This window comes from Gavialis gangeticus, unplaced genomic scaffold, assembly GCF_001723915.1.
Source record: "Gavialis gangeticus isolate Ggan-Ray unplaced genomic scaffold, GavGan_comp1, whole genome shotgun sequence".
In the NCBI taxonomy this organism is placed as follows: domain Eukaryota; kingdom Metazoa; phylum Chordata; order Crocodylia; family Gavialidae; genus Gavialis; species Gavialis gangeticus.
The window spans coordinates 72,651,370-72,675,121 of NW_017729033.1; the positions used below are offsets into that span (position 1 = coordinate 72,651,370).

The 23,752-nt window shown below is 47.6% G+C and overlaps 1 protein-coding gene across 1 annotated transcript in view; it reads right to left on the minus strand.

The window, feature by feature from the left end:
• PDCL2 (phosducin like 2) overlaps positions 1 to 23,752 on the minus strand; it is a 34,175-nt gene that overhangs the window by 4,409 nt on the left and 6,014 nt on the right. The window contains exons 3-5 of the mRNA XM_019526637.1: positions 22,630 to 22,720; positions 20,398 to 20,541; positions 3,013 to 3,221 (exon numbers count right to left, since the gene is read on the minus strand). Coding sequence (XP_019382182.1) covers positions 3,013 to 3,221; positions 20,398 to 20,541; positions 22,630 to 22,720 — 444 coding nt within the window. The remainder of the gene's footprint in view (positions 1 to 3,012; positions 3,222 to 20,397; positions 20,542 to 22,629; positions 22,721 to 23,752) is intronic.

Sequence of the window (23,752 nt, forward strand, 5' to 3'; positions counted from 1 at the left end):
CACAAGAGAAGGCTGAGGGGGGACCTGATGACTGTCTATAAACTTACTAAGGGGGACCAGCGGGGTTTGGGAGAGACCTTGTTCCCCCGAGCGCCTCCCAGAGTAACAAGGAATAATGGCCATAAGTTGCTAGAGAGTAAGCTTAGACTAGACATTAGAAGGCACTACTTCACAGTCATGGTGGCTAGGATCTGGAACCAACTTCCAAGAGAAGTGGTGATGGCTCCTACCCTGGGGGTCTTTAAGAAGAGGCTCGACATTTACCTGGCTGGGGTCATTTGAGCCCAGTTTTCTCTCCTGCTCAGGGCAGGGGGTCAGACTAGAAGATCTACAAGGTACCTTCTGACCCTACTTCTATGAATGACAGGGGGGAGGGTGCTGGGATGAAGTACCGCCCCATGCTGACGCTGGGATGAAGTACCGCCCTATTCTCTTGCAAGGAGTAGGGTAGGGGAGCTGAAGCCAGCGCTGCTGACCTCGGCTGCCCAATCCCCTATCCAGTCCTTGGCGCAGCTTTGGAATCATGGTGATGCTCCCCCACGCTTGGAGCACTCTGATTGGCTGTTTCCGCCAGTGAATCAGAGCACTAATAAAGCATTATGGACAGACAGACAGGCAGACTTAGACTTTTATTATATTACAATTACTCCGTGAAAACAGAACAGTTTCAGCAGCAGAGTTCTAGACCAGTGGGGGCCCAACTTTTTTGGCAGGCATACTACAAATTAGCACAGCATCCTCCAATTGCCACTTTGATTCCCTTCCCCTGCGGGATCTGCTGTTTTGCTTTCTGCTCCCTGCCCTGTGCTCACTGTCTGATATGCTCCTCTGTTTCCTTTTCCCTACTTCATATGCCACTGTGCTGCCTACCCCCTCCACAACCTGGGGTGGGTCACACACAGAGGCTACCAGGGTCACCTGTGGCACACATGCCAGAGGCTGGCCATCCCAATTCAGAATATGCTTTAATTTGGTGGTTTGTACAGTCTTCTAGTTAGTAGGAGACATGGATAGAAATTCCTTCCAGCTGGGCATGGAACTAAGCCTCAGTGTTCCATATTAGTGGGTTAGTGATCTTAACAACTGAGATTCTGGATAACAGAGTGGCTATGTTCATTGTGTAAGTTAATGTGGCAGATGTGTTATCCATTTGTGTCTTGCAGGAGAGATACACAGAGGAATAATTTATGAATCTTGAGAAGACTTATATGTGAGTTTGACATCTATCTACTCATCGCTGTCAAAATAGAAGAACTTACAGACATGCTCAGAGGCAGACCTTTACATGGCTAGAAAACTTCACTTACAGCCATGTAGATACCTGTAGACTTCAGGGATCTCCAGCATTGAGGCAGGCTTTTAGGGTCTAAATTTTTATCTTAGGTATTGTAACAGGGGGCGTCACAAGGCCGGTCCTGATGTTGGCCTGCCCACCTGTCTAGGGCAGTCTGCCCTATCTCACGTGCCATGACTTGGTGCATAAAAGAAGATGTAATAACGCAGGAGGCTGCCCATTTTATGTCCTGTTACCAAGGGCATTATACACAGCTCCAGCCTTCCCTATACCGTGTCCCATGTCTTGCACATGGCATCCAAAATCAATAGTAGGCCATAGGCCCACACTACCCTCTATAACTCAGGCACCCAGAAAGTAACCTTGGCTTCCAAGCCCCCTCACTGGGGCCTCCATCTTCTGCCCTCTCACTAGGGCCTTATGCCCTCTCACTAGGACCATCAACTGCTCACTAAACTCTTTGGAGATGGCCTGTGTACAGTCCTTCAGGCCACTCCTGCGGCCCTACTCTGCACGCCCCTGTGCAGCCCTTCAGGCCTGCCTATGCAAACCCTACACTGCACCCACTCAGCCCAGTCCTTCAGGTTGATGCGTACCCTATTCTGCATAGCCTATTTCTTTCCCACCACCCCCTCACTGGGGCTACCGAGGTTTTACACCCCGTATGGAGTGCCTGGCCCCCCGCCTGTTCCTATAGCTGGGTTACCCATCAGGTTTTGGGGGCTGGGGCTATAAGGCACCCCATACTCGCTTTTCACTAGGGAGGCAACTGGTATGTCATTTCCTAGGGATAACTCTGCCACAGGTGGCCCCACCACACCATCCTGCCCTAGCAAAATGTAGTTTTTAGTTATTTCCTAGGACCAAGAGCCTCCATCTTCCCCATTGCTCCTTCCCTGTACCTCCAAGGTGTTCCCTAAGCAGCAGCTCCAGTCGGGCGATGTTCTCCCTCCAGCTGCTTGCAGCAAACTGCTGGCACCCCTGCTCAGGCCTGCTCTTATTGCTAGCTGCTGAGCCCTCTTCTCCAACCAGACAGTCTCCTGCTGGCCATGTAATGCCTTACTGGGGAGTGCAGCCACCTGCAGAATGCTCTGCTGCTTGATCTAAGCCCTTAAAGTGGCAGGCACAAAAGGTGTCCTGCCACAGGTATCTATAGGGGCACTCAACCCCTAAATCCTCTTACACATCTAGCCACATTTGTTTTTGTTCTGCTGTGAAACAAACCCAGTTCTCTTTTTCTAATGAAAAATGTTGAGAAAAAGAGAGAGACCCATTTAAAAACAACAAACAACCTCCTCACCCCAAAATCCACAAAGCAAAAACCGATAGTGGTTAGGAAAGTTACCTTAAATGTGGGACATCCAGTCCAAATCCCTGCTCTGCTTGATTCAGACAAAGGACCTAAACCTGGATCTCCCACAAGTCCCCTAATGACTAGGGCACTGACTGACTGAGGTAACAGGATCCTTAGAAAAGAGTCATCCTGGTGCCAATTCAACTTTGTCTCAGTATTTTATACTCCAAGCTACCAGCATACCAGTTTTTGTGCAGAAATAGAAACCCAGTAGAGTCTAACAGTTAAATCTCATTTTATTTTTCCTGTTTTCTGTAAAACTATTAAAAAAGACCTCACCCTTTCACTGTGATCTTGAGAATCAGTGCTTAATAATTACATATATTTTACTATAAAATAAACGATTCTAAGGTAGTTTTGTTACCTTCTAGTTTAAGATTTGTTCCTCCACATTCAGTAACTCCAATAAGTCTGCCTTTTATCTGACCATTTTTGTATACAAATATTGTGGGTAGACAGCTGTCATGGTAGTTTTGTATACAACTGTTCACAATAGCTTTCACAAACTTGGTTTCTGGAAACTTTCTGGCTAGCAGGTTGAGGTGTTGGTTAACCAGTACACACATGGGTATGCTAAAAGAGAATAAATACATTTGGTGACAAAGTTCTGGCATAATAATTTGTAACATGCACACTACAATTTTTTAACCCCTCAAGAATATAGTACATTTTTACATTTACTCAGCATGTCTCTATTTTGTTTTTAACAAGATTCCACTAAAGATTTCTTCTTTGGCTTGTCCTACGAGAAGCCTCTAGCCTAGGGAACTGTCAAAATAAACATATGGATGCCATGACACTTATCATATAGGTCAGTACTGCTTTAGAAACTTCATGTGCCCTGCCTGTTTTGTTTTCTCATACCTGCTAAGATCTTAGAGATGATTTTATAAATTCAGTAGTTTTTGTACTAGATTGTAAATGCCTAGTTATATAACCAATACATATGTGTATATATATATGTGTGTGTGTGTATATATATACACACACACAACTAAATATATTAGTTATGTATTTCTAAATTAGATATTACAAGTTTGTTTTTTCCCTTCCCTATTTATTTCTTAAATCTTATAGAGGCCACTGGTAGACGAACATTTTTTAAAATTTACAATTAACATGTTAATTGTATCATTCAAGCAGTCGCCCAATAACGAACTGCAAAAATGGCACTCCAACCTCAAAGATGTTACTTGTTAAATGCAGAATGTCTTTGTAACTCATTTGCATCACACACTAATTTGAATGTGCGGCATGTTACACATAGGGTAACTGTATGTATTCATAAAGCAGTTGAGACGGATTCTTCAACAATCAACCTTTTGATCTTTAGAAGCTCCTGTTCTATCAAAACAGGTTAAGATCATACTTTACAAAAACTAGTTTTTGACTTAAAGAATGATAAAAAAGTTATTTACTCTATTTTAACTTGAATGAGCTGAGATATGGGTGCAGGGTAGTGGGACAGATTTTTATACATAGGTGTGAATAGAAGTTGGGAGGCATAGTTGGGATGGGATGGAGGGTTTGCTCTCCAAGGCCATTTGTACACATGATGGGGGTTTAGTTCTCCCTAAATTGAAACAGTGGGTTTCTAATTGGTGGGTTTTTGTGTCGATTAAAAACCCACTGTTTTAATTTAGGGACTTCCATCTATTACAGAACAGTGATGGCCCACCAGCAGCTCACCCCCCTGGCTGTGGGCAGGCTCCACCAGGAAGAAAAAAAAAAGCGTGGGGTCCAATCCTTTTTTCCCCCTGGAGCCTGCCTACCTCTCTCACAGCTGGGGGATGAGCTCTGGCAGGCCCTGAGCTGCAGGGGGGCCTGGTCCTTCCCTTCACCGTGGTGACACCTCCCCCAGGCAGCGCCAACCCATTAACACTCTGCTCTGGTGGCCCCAAAGGACACTGTTGCTGCAGGAGGGACTGGACTCCCCACATGCAGGCAGGCTCCAGCAAAAAAAAAGCAGCAGGGGGCCTGATCCATTTCTTTTTTCCTCCCAGAGCCTGCCCGCATCTCCCATGGCCAGGGGGTGAGCTGCTGGCAGAGCCTGTGCTTGCAAGCTGCTGCTGGGTCACACAGTCCCTGAGTTGCGAGGGGACCCAGTGCTTCCCTCCATGGCAGCGGCGTTCCCTGGGGCTACCCAGATATCGTGCTAGGTGCGTGGGTGATGCCCCAGGTTGCAGGCAGCACCCAGCCCAGTCCAATAGTGCACAGGGCGCTGGAAGCCCAGGCATGCTTAGGGAAGCTCAGACTTGGCGGGCTTCCAGCATCCCATGCACCATCCCTGCCGCATTCTTGCCACATGGGACCACCCGGCAACAGGCTGGCTTGCCCCAGGGGCAGTGCAGGAAGGCAGCAGGAAGGCAACTCGGTGTGCTAGTAGCTGGAGAAGGCGGCTTGGATGGTGCACGGGGCGCTGGAAGCCTGCCAAACCCGAGCTTCCCTGAGCACGCTTGGGCTTCCAGCACCTCATGCACCATCTCCACTGCCTTCTCTGGATGTATCGCTAAAATGTGTTATGTAGCAAACTAAAACACATCAGATGTGTTTTACTTTGCTACGTAACAAAATCATTTAAATTGAAATACACTGCCACACATGTACAGCTTGATAAAACTGAAACATAATATAGGCAGTCCTCAGACTTATGACACAATTGGTTCCTGAAAACCACATCTTAAGTCGAAACGTTGTAACTCAGAACCAATTCTCCCATGGGAAACAATATTATAAAGGGGGGATTGGTTTCTGAACCAATACCCTATTTTCACCAAAAATAACCCAGCATTTTGTACTCTATCAATTATAGATAAGCAATATAGCTACGTTAATGTATTTCTATTGTAAACAGCAATCACACTGATTTGGAAGGACTTCTTTGAGGAGACTCTGATGGACATTTTGAAGGGTTCTTGGCTGGAGTCTTCTCAGGAGTCTTGGCTGTTTTTTCTGGAGTCTTGTCTGCTTTCTTAAAGAAAGTGTATATAAAAGTGCAATTAAACTGCTTAAAAGGACTATTTTGTCATGTGTACGAGCACCCCAAGGTAACAAGCATGGAAATGGGAGCAGATAGGGTCGAGTTTTAAAGTTTGTTTTTTTATCTTGTGTGTTGTTTGTGTGTTATTGTAAGCCATTCTGAGCCTTTTGGGACATAAATCTAGACAACAACAATAACAACAATATATTGACCACATATATATTTCACTTATTGTATTTATATGCCACAAGTATCCAAATCAGTCTTCTCAATGGCATTTTCTGTTCTGATCATACAGCTGCCTCAAATACCCTCACAACCTGCTCCAGTGGCACAAAGGGGTGAAACTAACCAAATACTACTCCCTTCCTTCTTCACTATGGAATCCCACTCACCTGTAACTCCAAAAAAAAAAAAAAAAGAAGAGGAAGCATAGGATGAGTTGTGGAATGTGCATATGGATAATACATCTCAAAGAACTCAATTTACAAGAGGTAAATCATTTTTTTTCAAAATATTCTTTTTGTGAAATTAGTAAACGGTGCACCACTGCAATGATGGCTGCAAGTTGGAAATGAAGAAACAAGAGAATGGAGCACAGTATACGATCTAGAAGCTTCAGCAATAGACTATGTTACAATGTTTGAGTAGATTCCCAAGTGCCTGCTTTCTATGGCCATGATGGAAAAATTCTTTGGAGATACTGCAGAGCTATCTGAAGTCTGGTGGAATGAGCTGTGAAAGAATGATTGAGGAGTGTGCCAGGGCACAGGACCAGAAAGGGGGGAAACCTCATCTAGAGGCAAACCCCTAGCCGAAGAAAAAAAAGGGAAAAACAACTTACCTGTTCCAGGGGCTGGGAGGAGCAAGGAAGCCCAGAGCGAGAAACATAAGGTTTGTAAGCTGTGCCCATATACAGCTGGGGCTGGGTGACGTCATAAGGGGACGCCACTCGGCGGAGATGAAAGAGGGCCACAAAAGCACGGGAAGGCCACCAAGGACCGGTGAGCCAGTGGGGAACCACTGGGCAGAAGGCTTCCAGCCGCTGCGGCCAGCAGCCACCAGCTGACAGTGGCAACAGCGGCGGCAGCAGCGGAGGCAGCGAGGACAGCAGAGGATCCCCGAGCCAGAGAAGACTGGTGGGGATCGGAGACGCCAGCAGGGAGGCCAGCAAAGGCAGCAGCAGCAGCTGCAGCAATGGTGGAAACAGTGGGAGTGGCAGAGGATCCCCGAGCCAAGGACCAGCGGGGGGGTTGGAGATGCCGGCAGGAAAATTGGCAGGGACGCCGGCTGCAGCAGTGACAGCGGCAGGGAACCCCAAGCCGGAGTAGCCCGGTAGGGTAAAGGGAGCTGGCGTGAGAGCCCCAATAAGGGGCAACAGGTCCGCCACTCCGAACACAGGCAAACGCAGGGAGAAAGAGTGAGAGACCCCAACTGGGTGAGGCACAAGTACTGGCCCAGAGGGGGCCCTAGCCGGAGGGCGTTAGGGGAATTAAGGGGGTATGGAGATTTCACTGAGGGTGCTCCATTTCCCGAGGCGTTCCCCCTGCCCTTCTTTCCATTAGGTCACATTTCACTAGAAGTCATGGTGGTGGCCTTGTATCTTTCCTTCACATTAGGTGTTTTGGGAGAAGGGGTATAGGATCTGGGTATTGGCAGTGGTTCCCCTTTAGGGTCACATATACTTCGATCCCCTGGAAGGTGGATCAACAAAGCCTGTAGCACCAGGCAAGGGTGGCTCAGACCCTGTGAACAGGGGGAGAGAGGAACCCCGCCAGAACGCACTGGGCCTACCATCAGCAGTCATTAAGGGCACCAGCGAAGACGAGCCTGAAAGCCAAGAGTTTCCCAGACCCTCACGGGAGCTCGACCAGGGCCCTGGATGGTCGCCAGTGAGAGGTAACACCAAGGACAGGAAAAACACCAGCGGGGCTAGCTGTGAACAGATTCAGAGGCCTGTCTCTAAGGGTGGCATACAGCCGGGGTGTAGGGGAGGTTGGAGCCCTGTGAACTCCTGCCGAGACTTGTGATGGCCCGGGAGGCACCCTCAAGGGAGACCTCCACTGATGGACCATTCAAAGTCATGGCAGGCGAGTTAGGGGGTCACTCTGAAGACAGCCGAGGGGCCCTCCGGGGCCCAAACGTGGGTCCCTGGCAAGCATGGTCAACTGCCCGGGCGAAGGCGGCGCGGGAGCGCACAGTAGAGTGGAAGCAGGCACAAGGAGCGATGTTGGCCACATTATAAAATGCCTGTGCACAAATAGTCTTTGTGTTAATTATAAGTTTTCTTTTCAACCTTCCCAATTGTGACAAATATAGTCTGGGTTAGATCTGAAAGACTAGTCCTCTACAAATGGAATACCAGTTCCAGTCTTATATCCTGAATGCTAATCTTTGCCTCTTAAAAATGTGTAGCTTAGGAAGAAAACATAGGAAAATAAATCTACTAGGATAGATGTTGTGTCAACCTGATTGTTTTGCATCCTAAGACATATACGGATATATAAATGTATAAGGTTAGTGTGCCGATAGGGTTTGGAGTTCACCAACTCCAAACTAAAAATTCTGCAACTAAAAATGTGATTGCTTTTTGCCTACTTTATTGTGGTTTCTTTATACATAATATATAATATAGAAAATAAATGCACATCCCAATAAAGTTATATTTGTTTTTGTTTTGATATTATTCAGCTGAATAATATAGCCCTAGCCCCCTACCATATTAGCAAAGTTTCTAGTTCCTTTTTATCTGGAGAAAAATGTGTGCTGTGTTATATGTGCAATGATGACACCATCTACACTCCCCTTTCAAAATCCTAGATTTGCCTGTGTGCCAGGCTGCTGTGCTGGGAGTCAGAGCCAAGGAGGTTCCCCTTCAAGTGCTCATGACAGGGTATCAGGGTTTTTTTGTTTGTTTGTCTATTTGTATGCAGTTTAAAGATTTAACAAGGTTTGAGTAGGGAGAATTGACTGAAGAGCTCCTCAGGGAGCATAGATTCATAGATTGTTAGGGGCGGGAAGGCACCTTTTAGATCATCAGGTCCAGCCCCCACTGCTCTAAGCAGGAAGACAACTGGGGTTAGGTGACCCCAGAAAGGTGACTGTCTAGTCTCCTTTTGAAAACCTCCAGGGTAGGTGACTGCACTGCCTCTGGAAGGAGTTTATCCCACAGTCTAGACACCCCGTGAAGGAGTTTTTCCTCATATAAAGCATGAAGTGGCCTTCCAGGAGTTTATATCCATTGGTCCTGGTCTTCCCTGGGGGTGCCCTAGTAAACAGTTGTTCACCGAGCTCCTGATGCACTCCTCTGATACAGCAGTAAGACACTATCAAGTCCCCTCTCAACCTTCTCTTCTTTAGGCTAAAGAGGCCCAGTCCCCTCAGCCTTTCCTCGTATGGCTTACCTTGCAAGTCCCTGATCATATGGGTGGCTCTTCTCTGGAACCTCTCAAGTTTTTCCATGTCCTTATTGAAGTGCACCGCCCAGAACTGGACACAGTACTCCAACTGCTGTCTCACTAGTGCTGAGTACAGTGGGAGTATCATTTCCTTAGTTTTATATAAGATGCATCGGTTGATGCATGCTAGCATGTTGTTTGCCCTGCTGACCACCACCTCACACTGATGGCTCATGTTCATACGATGGTCGATCATTACCCCCTAGGTCTCTTTTGGCCGTGGTGCAAGTCAAGATGTCGCCGAGCCTATATGTATGCTGAGAGTTGTTTGCCCCCAGATGGAGTACCTTACACTTAGAAGTGTTAAACTTCATCTAGTTCTGGTCTGCCCAACTCTCGAGGCTGTCCAGGTCCACCTGCATCTGTAACCTATTATCTGGCATGACCACACTTCCCCATAACTTGGTGTCATCCACAAACTTGGCCAGCGAGGTTTTCACTCTCCCATCCAAATCATTGATAAAGATGTTGAAAAGCACTGGTCCAAGCATGGACCTCTGAGGAACACCACTGGCCACTTTGCGCAAGGACAACATGGATCTGTTCATGAGAATTCTCTGGGTCCTGCCATGTATCCAGTTTCCCACCCACTGAACTGTTGAGCAGATGAGCTCACAATTTTCCAGTTCTCCCACAAGGATATCGTGGGATACTAGATCAAAAGCCTTTTGGAAGTCTAGGTATGTAACGTCTACCACGTCACCTGTGTCCAGGTGGCGAGAGACCTGATTGTAGAAGGAGATGAGACTGGCAAGACAAGACTTCCGCACAACAAAGGCATGCTGGCTGTCATTCAGAATTTTACCTTCTGCGAGTGTATCGCACATAGATTCTTTAATGAGCGTTTCCAGGATTTGCCCTGGGATGGAGGTGAGGTTTGTTGGCCTACAGTTGCCCGGGTCATCCCTCTCCCGCTTCTTGAAGATGGGCACAATGTTGGCCCTTTTCCAGTAGTCAGGGATTTCCCCAGTGCACCACAAATTCTGAAAGAGTTTTGCCAGGGGTTCCGCGATGACCTCAGCCAGCTCCTTCAGCATGCTTGGATGACGTCCATCCGCTCCTACTGACTCATAAATGCCTAGTGTTTCTAATTGATATTGCACCCACTCAGCATTCACAGTGGGGAGGCCATCAGTCCCGGCATGTCCCTTATAAGCCTTATCTCGCTTGAGCAAACCCACCCAACAAAGCCAGCAGACTAAGAAACCCATTTTCATGGCCCTCCCATGCCCCCTGCCACTGTCGCAATATTTTCCACATAAGAAAATATATGTTCATCAACAGGAGGGGTGAGGCATGTAGATGACAACTCATGGTTACTGAGCTAATTGATTCAGATACTTCCCTTCAGGTAAGAATTCACAAACAACAGGAAGCCAGTTGCCTTCTGTAACAGGGGAACTTCTCTGGGCCAATTTCCCTGTGGCCCACCCACCTGTTTCTGAGCTAACCGCCCACCTTCTCACCCGCCACTTGTTAATTAATGGTTGTTAATTAAGCAGGAGGCTGCCCACTTCTTGCCCCGAAGCTAGGGGCGCTGTCTGTGGCTCCGTACCTCCCCTACACTGCAGCCCAAGCCTCACAGATGGCATCCACTGTTCTTATCATCACCGGCCCCCACACTGGGCCCCAGAATCCTCCAATCAGAATCCCTCTTGGATCCCTCCATTCAGGCAGCCTACCCCGCCCTCATTCAGGGCTGCCTAGCTCCCTGAATCATTTCCCCTCTCGGGCATGGTCCCCTCAGGACCTTTGGCCACACAGGCCCTGGCCTTGCTTCCAAAGCCAGCCGGAACCCCAGGCCCTCAGCTCTGGGCATCCTTCGTGGTGGGCCGCTGGACCTTTTGACTGGTCTAGTCCTGGCCCCAGCCTTGACCAGTCAAGGGTACTCTAAAATCAGGCCTCCGAGCCTCTAGCCCCACTCTTGCTCTTGGGTCCACCTTCTGGCCCTATTAGTGGACGACCCACCCGGTTGTGGGAGCTGGGGTTAAGGCGCCCCGACCCTCCTTTCACCAGGATAATAACTGGCCTGGCATTTCATGGGGGCTCCCGCACCACTGAGAGCCCCACCAGGTGACCCGCTCCCAGCAGGGTGCAGTTTTAGGTCATGCCCAGGACCAGGAGTCTCCTGACCAACCCCTACAGCTTCTCCCTTAACTCCAGAGTGTTCCATGAAGCCTCACAGCCAGGTGATGTTGCTGCGCCTCCAGCCAGCAGCAAAATGCCCTGTTTATACGGATGGCCAGAGCTCTAAAATGGCCACTGCAATTAAGCACCTGCTGGCTGCTTGGCCCCAGGACTTAAAGTGGCAGGCACAAACAGTGCCCTGCCACACCTTGTGGGATTATTGACATTTCTAATGACATTAACATGAAAACACTAACCAGTTTGCTAAGTACATTCATCTAGTACAGTGGTCAGCAGCCACTCATGAGCCAGATCCAGTCTCAGACTAGACTGCATAGACTGGATCTGGCCCACAGCTGCTCAAGGAATCAGCAGTACAGTCCAGCCACAGCAGCACAGGAGGCACCCCAAGTTTGCTTGTTTTCAGGAATTTAGTTTGTTTTCTCTGCTACAGGAGGGGAGGCCTCCCCAGGGTCCTAACACATCTTCTTTTCTATCTATTCCTTTTGCAGCATCTGGTGATTGCCAGTGGGTGCGGGAGTGTGATCCACAATGGGGGCTGATTCACAAGCAGCAGCCCATGGTAGCAAAAGACTGCACCCCTGATCTGGTAGAATCTTCCCTCTTACTATGTGTTTTGTACAGATGTGGAATAGGACTTTAGTATGCCTGAAATCCAGGAACCCTGGTTTTCTCTGTTTAAAAATGGCAAATTCTCTGATTTAAAAAACCCCAAATCTGCGTTTTTCTGCAACTGAAATAAAATGTCACTATTCTAATACAAAAGCCTAAATCTGTCTGTCTGTCCATAATGATTTATTCGCACTCTAACTGGCTGACAAACAGCCAGTCAGAGTGCAAACAAGCATTCAAACAGGAGCTGGCGGTGATAAAGCTCCACCATGATGGTGGGGACACAGGGGCAGAGGGTGGGGGCGAGGCCAGTGCAGCTGGCCTCGCCCCCCCCACCCATCCTGCTCCCTGGAGCCAGGGGCAAGAGGGCAGATGGAATGGGAGGGGCAAAGCCAGCAGTACTGCCCCTGTCCCCCCCTTCTCCCTGCAGGTGGTGAGGATAGAGTGGGGGGGACGAGGCCACCCCCCCATACTCCTTGCAGGTGACGGCAATGGTGGCACAGGGGGGAGAGGGGTTTGGATGGCACGGGGGGGGGCTGGGCCACCCGCCCTGGCCTCGGCCCTCCCCTCCCCCCTTCTGTCATCACTGCCTGAAGGGTCTAACGCAGCATGACGCAATGGCGGTGGGGAAGAGCGGGCGTGCCACAGCAGCAGCAGTGGTGGGGGGAGGGGAGGGGAGGAGTGTGCCCAGGCCTGATGCGAGGGAGGACAGGGCCCAAGGGTGCGGAGAAGCCAGGTTGCTGCAGCAGGGGGAGCAGCAGGCCCGGGTCAATCCGGCAGCGATGCAGGGGAAGGACAGATTGGGCTTGGGGCCAACGCAGGGGAGAGCAGGGGATGGGGGAGGAGTGGGACTGGGCTCAAGGGGGGGAAAAAGCCAGCCTGCCGCAGCAGTGTGGGGGGGAGCAGCGGGCCTGGCCCAATGCAGCTGCGGCTGGAGGAAGGGAGGAACAGGCCTCCTCCCTGCCTCGGCCCAATCCCATTCCTCCCCCTCCCCCACCCCCACCCTTGACTGCGTCGGCTCCGAGCACTCTCCTCCCATGCTGCCAGCCGCTGCCGGGTCAGCCTGGGCCCGCTGCTCCTTCTGCTGCAGCAGCCTACCTTCTCCCCCACATCGGGCCTGGGCCCACTCCTCCCCTTCCCCCACTGCTGCCACCGCAGGGGGAACAGGCCCAACACGGTGGGGGAGAGTGGGCCCAACACAGGAGGGGGGATCAGTGGGCTCAGCAGAATGCAGCAGCAGCTAGGGGATGGGAGGAGCAGGTCTCTTCCCCCATGTAGATCCCGGACCCACTCCTCCCTTATCCCCACTTCACCACATCAGCCTCGAACCTGCTCCTCTCATTCCCCTGCCGCCACTGTGTCAGCCTGAGCCTGCTGCTTCCCACGCCTTGCCACAGCGGTCCAGCTTCTCCCCACCCTCAGGCTGGTCCTCCCCCGCATTGGGCCCAGACCCACTCCTCCCCCCCCCTGCCACTGTGGTAGGGATGGGGGGAGTGGGCCCAGAACCCAGCCAGCAGTAGGGTAGGGGGGAGTGAGCCCGGAAGGGGGGAGGGGGAGCCGGGGCTCCATCCCTGCCTGCTCCCCACCCCTGTCATTCTTGATGGGCAACTGGCTAGTACATATATGTATCAGTGGAACACAATGTTGTATTGATATATTTACAATCTTAAAGCAATTTGGAAGCCTAATAGTGCCTCAATCATAATATAAACTCTAAATACCTATATATTTTGGTGTTTGATTTTGTTTTTTTAATCATGGAAAATCAGAGCTACCCCTGCCCAGTTTGCTCACCAGGACACACGTCCAGCTACAACTGTCCCTCCCACTGCTTTGTGGCACTGAGCAGTCCTGATACGCTGGTGCCTTGCCCCTACCTATTCGATTGCCCCTCGCTCCCAACCCGTAGCCCTTCATCCCTCCAGCCCTACCGGTGCCCCTTGCTCCCGACCTGCAGCCACCATCCCTGCCAGTGCCCCTCACTCCCAGCCAACATCCCCCACACACCCAAAGCCCTGCTGGTGCCCCTCACTTGTGACCTCCAGCCCCCTGCTCCCCCCAGCCCTGCTAGGGCTACAGAAATGGGGCCAGGGCCCACAGCCCCTTGCCCCACTTCAGCAGCACCTGATTCCCAGCTGCTGCCTGCAGAAGGCAGCGCCTGCTGCGACCAGAGCAGAGCCCATGAGGGGCAAATGGGTCGCCCTACAGTGGGTTGTGGGCTCCCTGCCTTGCTGCCCTCCCCCTAGGGCTTCCACAGCACAGCAGGCAGGATCTAGTACTTTTTCTCAAGTCTCATTGTTGTTGCAGGTTGATTAATAGGATTCTTATTCTCCCATCCTTCACGCTACAAAAAAATCTTCCTACAGACTTAACACAGAGTTTATATTTATAGCATTATAGTTGCAGCTTTTAGATAAGTCTTTTTAACCCAGGAGAATTTATCTTATTTCTTGCAAGAAGCTGGGAAGGAGGGGTAGTGTTAATTCTTAAAGAATTAGTATCACCATTTCCTTTCAAGCAGAACACAGACATATCCCCTTCCAGTAAAACCAAAAATGAAGAACTCAAACTTCTACTCCATTTCCTGAAATCTCTAATGCATTTTAAACGCATACAACTGTCTTCACCTAGATCCAAGTGACAGAGGATTGGTTGGAACTTGTAACATACACAGAATCTCGTGGTTAGCAGAAGATATTGGCTGTGCCAGTCTGACCAAGCCTGAATTTTTTACCTCTTCTTCTGAATGGCCTCTCCAGGAAAGGGTGAGATATATAGTCTCAGATCTTGTAAATGAAAGCTGAAAGAGCACTTCCAAAAAAAATCAACATACTTTTCCTTTTTACAGGGTTTTCCCCCCACACACACTTATTCTGTACCAGGGACCATACAGGTAGATCTGGGGCCAGACAGAACAAGCAAAGTGCATCCAGTCTGCATAATCAATACTCTCCACAGTAAAAGAGCCGGGCCACCTTTAGGAATTAGGTCACTGTAAAGATACCATCACAAATGACCATTGTATTGCAAAATCCACTAGGTTAACCACATGCAGATGTTCTTCCCAAAATACAGAAAACAGGATGTGTGAAGTTCATGCCAGGAAGACCAATACCAACATTCTGCTTTAGGTAACAGACTTAAGATCTACAATCAGTATAAAGTCATCTCAAACTAGCTGAAAATCTAAACTGCACATATGCTCATCATACATTCTCTCATAGCAGCTACTTCCTTGCCCTAAGTTAGGGAACTAATATGGGTAAGGTCCTAATTTTCTCTAATAATAATATTTAAAAAGCAAACCAGAAGCTGCACTTATATTTTAAAAATAAAGTATGTTAATTAAAATGTTCATAGGCTCAACTCAAATTTGGGTCTTGTACAAGATTCTTGAAATCTGTGGTATAGCACTTGTCCACAAAAATCAGAAAGGTGTGCAGGAGGGAACCTGGGCTGATACCCCATCTCAAACAAAAGACATGCCATTTCCTGTTTCTATCTGTCACAAAAGTTGTCCACACAAACCCCAGCCAAACATCTCACAAAGGAAAACCTCATATATTTGTTCTCCCATTCAAGATACATGCTCTTCTGTAAAACATGAGAGGAATTCATTTCATAGTTTCTAGGGTCAGAAGGGACCTGAACAGATCATCAAGTCCTACCCCCTACCCTGGGCAGGAGCGAGTGCTGGGATCATAATACCCCAGCCAGATATTTATCCAGCCTCCTCTTGAAGACCCCCAAGGTAGGGAGAGCACCACCTCCCTTGGGAGCCCATTCCAGAGCCTGGCAGCCCTAACTGTAAAGTAACGCCTCCTGATATCAAGCTTGAACCTGCTATCAATCCATTTGTGGCTGTTATTCCTTGTTATCCCAGGTGGTGCCCAGGGGAACAGAGCCTCACCTATTTTCCACTGGTCCCCCCGGTGAGTTTATAGATGGCCACCAGATCGCCTCTGAGTCTTCTCTTGTGGAGGCTGAATAGATTCAGGTCCTTTAGTCTATCTTCATAGGGCCTGGCCTGCTACCCCCTGACCATGCGAGTGGCCTTCCTCTGGACCCTCTCAAGGTTAGCCACATCCCTCTTAAAGTGCGGTGCCCAGAACTGGACGCAGTACTCCAACTGCGGCCTGACCAGTACTGCATAGAGGGGAAGGATCACCTCCCTGGATCTGCTTGTGATGCATCTATAGATGCACGACCAGGTGCAGCTAGCCTTACTGACCGCTTCCTCGCATTGGCGGCTCATGTCCATCCTGGAGTCAACAATAACTCCAAGATCCCTTTCAGCCACTGTGTTGTTGAGAAGGGTGTTCCCCAGCCAATAGGTATGTTGCAGGTTTCATTGTTGAATGCACCAGTTCCACATCCCGTTACATCTTAACATAACAATGAAGACTTCACCTCCCCACCCCTCACTTCCATTTGTTTAATATATAACACATTTATTTACTATATAACACTATGGTTATTTTGTCAGTCATTACTTGAACTAAAAGGCCTTGAGAATGAAGTAGAAATGTCTTTCAAGATCTGACTGCTGCTCTGAGTTTCACGCATCCAAGTTTCCTGCAGCAGAGAGAAGTCTTGTGCTTGCAGGTATTCTGTAAGTGTACCCTTCCAAATGGCAAATCCTCTGTTACTATAATTTTGAATATGAGGGGATATGCAAAAAACACTTTGCACACATTTTGGGGCTTTTTCCACTGTTTCAGGGAGGAGTTATCTAGATGTGCAGAAACTCTTTGGATGGTTAGCAAACAAACACCCTAATGGTTCTCTCTAGTCCTCTGCTACTCTTTCTGGCTAGAGCTCTCTAGGTTAGAGAAATCAGTAGGCAAGGATTTCTTCTTATCTCCTGGCTATGAACCCTCTTCTTCATAAAAGCATCAGGAAAATTCTTTTGATCTTCTACTCATAGCCTCTTTCAAGCTTCTAGATTCAGTTCTTCAGTGTGAAGGAGTCAGTAAACTAAATTTCCTTTTGTTTTCTCAAGTTTAAGCCTTCTTCAGTCCCCCGGCTCTATTTCAGGAAAGTTTTCACACAAACTCTGCTGCTCTCACAGCCTTTTTCAGGAAATACCTGCATTGCTCTTTAAGGAACAATCACCAAATCCCTGCTAGCAGCCTAATCCAGGAAATTCCTGCACAACTCTTTCAGCTCCTGCCTATCTTCCATAGACAGATATTTAAGTATTCAGCAGCTCCTGCTTCCTGTCACTCTTTGCTAGTCTCAAGTGCTATCCAACCATCCTAATAAGGTTCAGTTGATGTATATCTGCTTTGTCAGAGAGCTGAACCTTCTTTAAAGGAACTAGCAACCCTGCAGTAAGAAGGTCAGTGGAGGCATATACAGGCAGTCCTCGACTTACAACATTTTGAGTTACAACGTTTTGCACTTACATTTATAAATTGACACTGTTTCAACTTTATGATGTCAGTTTCGACTTTACAATGCTTGATACAATGCGATGTCACACCAGCAAGCACATTCGCTGCATCACTCATCTCCCTGGAGAACATCTATCCAAACTTCCTAGGACACTTTCTTTAAGAAAGCAGACAAGACTCCAGAAAAACCTGCAGCTAAGACTCCTGAGAAGAGTCCAGCCAAGAACCCTGCAAAAAGTCTAAGAGCCTTTCAAAAAGTCCAGCAAAGTCACCTCAAAGAAGTCTTTCCAAATCAATGATTGCTATTTCCAATAGAAATACATTAATGTAGTTATATTACTCATCTATGATTGACTGAGTACAAAATTCTGGGGTATTTTTGGTGAAAATAGGGTATCGGGCCTTAGTTCAATCCCCCATTTATAACATTGTTTCTTATGAGGTAGATGCGTGGTGGCTTTGATGAGACAGAAGATTGCTCTGATGGACTTCAACCTGTGAACCCATATTATTTAGGATTTCTACATGCTGACTTTCAGACTAAAGTTCTAAACAGATGCCATCCTTGGAGCATGCTCAGCTCTTCTGGAATATGTTGCAGCAGAACTGATAAGCCTTACTGGATGACTCAGATGTTACCTGTTGTTCTGCAGGATCTAGCTTCTGCCGCTCCCGGGGCTTCAGAAGCCCGATCCTGTGAGACAACTACAAATGGGGGAACCTGAGTTGGGACTACGCACACATGGGGGAATCCCCTGCCAGGGTATTCCCAGAACATACCTCTACAAACAGGGGAACGTGGGAACATATCTCATGTCAGGACACGGTAGAACAATATGGATGCCCAAGAAATCCCGTGCCAGAGGTTTCCTGATGCACACTGCTCCAAGCAGAGGAACACCAGGCAGGTGCTCCCAGGGGTCCAGGGGCCTAATCCTGCCTACCCTGGGAATTCCCCTCCAGGGATATTCCTAGGCATCCAGAATCAGACTCCTGAAGTCCTGGGAGTGCCTGTCTGGGGTGGCTGGAGAGCATGGGCAATGCAGACAGACTGGAAGGTGGGGGTACAAGGCCCCACAGACTCAGGTGGGCTGACAAGGGTCCACAGGCCAGACACCATACTAGGAATCAGAACCAGTGAAAGATTGGGACTCCTCTGTCTGGCCTCTGATGAGCAGGGTGGAATGGAGCACCCAAAGTGTTATTCTGGGACTCTAAGGGATGCCTCCCAAATCTATATTAATTGACATCAAGAGATGGCAGGCAAAGACAGGGCAGTACCCTGCTGGTGACAAGAGTGCAGAACAGGCTTGGGGTGGCCACCAAAGTGCCACCTTAGAGACAGAGCCCCTTACAAAGGTACCTCCTTTTTGCAGGTTCTGACATGAAGGGTGGGAAAACAGTGTTACTAGGAAGCATGTAAGACAAGAGCACAGACCCCAAGGAACCTAAACATTTCTCAAAAATCCTTCCAGGTATTTTTATGGTAGTATGAAAAGCCTTACACCTGAAAGTTTTATTTCTATCTGGTTAACAGATATCTGGTTCCATCTGCTCCTGGAAAGACAAGTTGGTTCCTGGCAACTGAAAGAACTGGAGAAACTGTCCCAATGTCCTTAAAAATGTCCTGTCTCAAAAAAGGGGGCTAAATTTCAAATTCTTCCTCAGCACTATTTAAATAAGGGGAAAGAGTTGCTAACATATGGAGCTAAACATGAGAGTTCTTTGATCTTACCACTGAACCATCCTGCAACTGCTTCTATCACTGGAAATCTTTTAAACAGGGGTGGACAAAATACAGCCTGCAGGCCAGATCCGGCCAATGGGTGGATGGCCACCAGCTAACTGTATCTGTCCCACGGGTGGCTGGCTTCTCCAGCTGCCAGTCAGGACTGTTCCGCCCAGCAGCATCAGGCATGATCTGTGGACCCAGGCAAGGCTTCTGCCGCAGCCGGCAAGCAGCAACAGCAGTTGTGGACACTGCTGGTAGGTTCAGAAGCCCGAGGTGGAACCTGCCAGCACCATACACAACTGATGTTGCCACCCTCCCAGTACAGTGGAAGCTCCTGCCCAGAGCTCTGACCCAGAACTTGCCAGAGGCATCAGCTGAGAACCCAGGCAGGAGCTTCTGCTGTGCCAGGCAGGCAGCAGCATCAGCTGTGTCAGGGCTCCAGAACCTGCTGGCTGTGCCCACAGCTGACACCACTGCCCATCTGGTGCAGCAGCAGCTCCTGCCTGAGTCCACAGCTGATGCTGCTGGCAGGTTCCAGTTTGGGGCTCTGGGCAAGAGCTTCTACCATGCCAGGACAGCACTGATGTCACCTATAGATGCCATTACCAGGTTCTGTGTTTGGGCTCCTGAACCTACCAGCAGTGGCGATGTTGCTGCCCACCTGCTGCAGCAAACTACAAATCCAGGAGGTTCTGGAAGGAGGGGAAAGAGGAGGGGGAGAGACAGAGATAAGAGAGGGGAGACAGAGAGAGACAAAGACAGAGAGAAAGACAAAAGAGGAGAGAAGAGACAGACAGACAGAGGGACAGCAGAGGAGAGGCAAACAAAAGAGAAAGGAAGATGAGAGAGAGAGAGAGAGAGAAGAAAGATGGATGTGGCCCGTGACAGGTCCCCAAAACTCATTAAGTGGCCCTCCAGCTGAAATAAATTACCCACCCCAGTTCTAGAATACTTAAATTAGGGAAATCCCAGACCCTCCTTAACATTCATAAAAGATCCTTTTCCTTTTGCAGTGAGAGAAGAGGGAGGCAAAACCCTGAAAAATGAGCTCTCAAGGAGCACTGCAAAGGAGCTACTGCTCTACAGCATGGAAAGGGGAGACCTACTTCTCAATATGAACATATGAAATTCTATCAAGTCTGGTATGGATTCAATTCATATATGAAAAAGGCAAGTGGCCAGAGAGTTCTTTTGCATTAGTTCCACATAAATAGAAAGTGAATACAACCTGTTTACTGCACTAATAGGGAAATATTTTCCAAGATTATTCCTAAATTGGGATATAGGAAACTAGCACCTTTCCACCAGTCTTTTCTGCATGTGCCATTTTTTCTTCTTCTTCTTGCTACTTTCAATACTCTAAATTGAAGTGTATTAGAATCTTAAAACAATAGTTTTCAAAAAATATAATCCTAGTCATTACCTTGATCTATACAGATGAATTATAACCCACACATCCTTTGGAGCATTTGTAACTTCTTTAATGTACTGGTCTCCAGAAATTTCTCTCAGCTCCCCATATTTTTGTCTTTTCTGAAGAGATTTCCATTCTTGTAAGCGCTGTTGCCTAATTCAAAAATAAACTATTTTAATACAACTTTCAAATTAAATAAAAAGCCCAAATTGTGTTTCTGATTTTAAAAACAAACTTATTTCTAATGAAGAAAGCCAGATGTTGATGTTTTACTATTTAGTAACAACTAATGAAAATTCGAATGAAAAATCAGCAGGTGGCAGTCTTCATCTATGAAAATATATGGTGAAATTAAGTTCTATGAAAAAGTACTGAAATAAGCCAAACCTTTATTTTAAGCTGTTTTTCTTTAAAAAAAAAAGTTAAACATTCTATGCACAGTATTCTGTATGTACATGTTTATATACCATAATGTGTCAAAATTTAGATGCAGAACTCCGTGCTACAATAAGAAAAAAACAGGACTAAAAGGGACCTCCAGATGCCTTCTAGTTCAATACCCTGCTGGATCATTCCTAAATTATTTCAGACAAGTGTTTGCCTACCCTGTACTTTAAAACATCTAAGAATGGAGACTGCACAACCTCTTCAGGTAATATATTCCAATGCTTAGTTAAAAAGTTCTTTTAATATCCAGCCTATATTTCCCTTGTAATTTAAGGCAGCTGTGTCTTGTTCTGTCCCCTGAAACCATCGAGAATTATCTACTGCCATCCTCTTAAAAAATACCTTTCAGGTATTTGAAGACAGTTACCATTTCCCCCATGGGTGACTGGTGCTGCCTTAATCAGGGGTGTCATTTGCCCCCCACATCCCTGACCAGTTCCAATGACGAGGAATGGCTGTGGCCGCTTCTGGGAGCGGCTGCAGCTATCTGCCAGCACTTGCAGGAGGAGCACCAGCGCTCCTGCCTGCCCCCCCGTCCATCGCTTAAGTGGTGAGTGTGGCCAGTCAGGGGGTGCACCAGTGCTCTCAGGGGATGCACGTGCACCCCCATGCACCCTCTACATGTTGCCACTGATTTCCTTCCTCTGTCTTTTCTTCCCCAGAATAAATAATCTCAGTTATTCTAACCTTTTCTTACAAAGCAAGACTATCCAACTGGTGGCCCATCTCTCTGGTTTGAGTTGTGCCCTTTCCATTACTCTCCTGCTGGAGTTTCCAGCCTTCCCCTCACTACCACCTTCTGCTGCTTGCCCCCATCTCTGGGGGAAGCAGAGCATGGCCCACATAGCTGAAGGAGGACTCAGGAGACCTGAGGCACCAGGGTAGTGCAATGGAGCAGAGCAGGTAGGGGGACTTGCATGTCATGTGCCTGCAGGCTCTAGCCACAAAGAAGTTGTGCAGTCCTGTTATAAATCATGGTTTCAAATCTGTAACCATTTTGTTGCTCTCCTCTGGACTCAGATTTGGACAAATCTTTCTTGAATTGTTGTGCCAAAAACTGGACACTACTCCATGTGAGGTTTCACAAGAACTGAACAAAGTAGAAGAATCACTGCACTTGATTTGTGGATGACACTCTTGTTAACAAACCCCCTGAATGCTATTGGATTGTTTTGCAGTTTATAACTCCCACATCCTCTTTTGCAGTAACGCAGTCTGGCCAGTCATTCGCTAATCTGTGGTGATGTGTGCGATTATTCCATCTTAAATGTACAACTTTATACAGGGCAGTCATTCCTTTCTTGCACCTGATGTTCCTTTTATTCATTGGTCCAAGAGGTATAGTTTGAATCTGATGTCTTTCAGATTCCAGGTCCAGGAAGAAGAGGAGTGATAAATGCATATTTTTATGTCCAAATCAGAATATACACATATTATGTCCCCATTTGTTAACAGTGAGGGGGAGGGAATCATCTAACCCCAAAAATAACTAAATTCATGAAAAGAGTTTGGGTCATAGTGTCATAGTGAATTGGACACCGTTCAAGTTCTATGTCTGTGCTACAGGCAATGAAATGGAATTTAGGGAGGATTATGGCTGCTCCACCCTTTAATGTCTTCAAGCAGGAACCTGAGGAGGTACAGGACATACAGGTAGCCCCTACAAACACAGATATTAAAAAAATTCCAAGTTCACAAGCCCAAGATGTATGTTCACCTACAGTGGGAATCAGATGGACATACACTTACAGAACAATTTATATTGTTAATATGGCAAGTAACATCTTAGTATACCTATATTTTTCAACAGCTTTCATATCATCTTCATCAAACTCATCTTCAGCTTCCTCTAATTCATTTAGAGTCATGCTTTCATATGGTTTCACTTAAAAGAACAAATCAAAAAAATCAGTGTTTTGTTCACTGCAGAAACAGAATATTTCAATATTTTTTCTGTGCAAAATCTTTATATGAAGACACTGAGAGCCATCTCAATGTGAAAAATGTTACATCTCATCTAAGAATTTGTTGTTCAACATCAATGTAACCTGATGCAAGAAAAAGATGGCAAGTTAAGTATGAGTGGGTGCACCTACATGTGTAATTAGAATGTAGAAATAAACTCCAGCACAGGTCACACTGGAGTTTATTGGTCCGGGGCACAACGTTTACATGTGTGCCCAAGACCGCAGCTTACTAAGCTGGGGGGTCAGCCTGCCAGCCTGGAGCTCCTACACCCTGGCACAACATGCTGCAGAGGGGCTGGCTGGGGCACAAAGGTGCTTCAGTGTGGGGCTAGCCAGCAGGCAGCCCCCACACTGTCGCACTGTCATGCCCCAGCCAGCCCTGGTTACTGTCTACACACGCATTATGCCGTACTAGGTAACTCTGCCATAGGATAATACTTGTCCTGGACAGTACTATCCTACAATGGAATTAATTAATTTACTGCACCCTCATAAGGATGCTTGTGTAGATGGTGATACCTTACTGTGGAACTAATTAGTCAACTCTGCAGTAAAGCATACATGTAGATGCATCCAGTAAATATAAAAATTACTACTTTGGTCATTTTCATGGGCTCCATTTGTCGCAGGCAATGGCTACATGGCAAATTTACTTCATCAGGCACCAAAGGCTCAAACAGACCATGCAAAGGTAAATGGTTGGTTTTTCATGTTATATACTAGAGGTTGTCAACCAGGGGTAGGCATACCCCTGGAGGTACTTGGGAAGCTCCCAAGGGGTATATGGTAGTGGTGCGGAGAAGCAGGGGGCACTTCCAGTTTTGCTGCTGTGCACGGGGGACCACCTGCCCGCCACTGATCAGACTTCCTGCTTCTCGACCGGGTGCTGGGGGTACACCAACCAAAAAGGGTTGAAAACCCCTGTTATATACCATAGTGCATGTTACTGA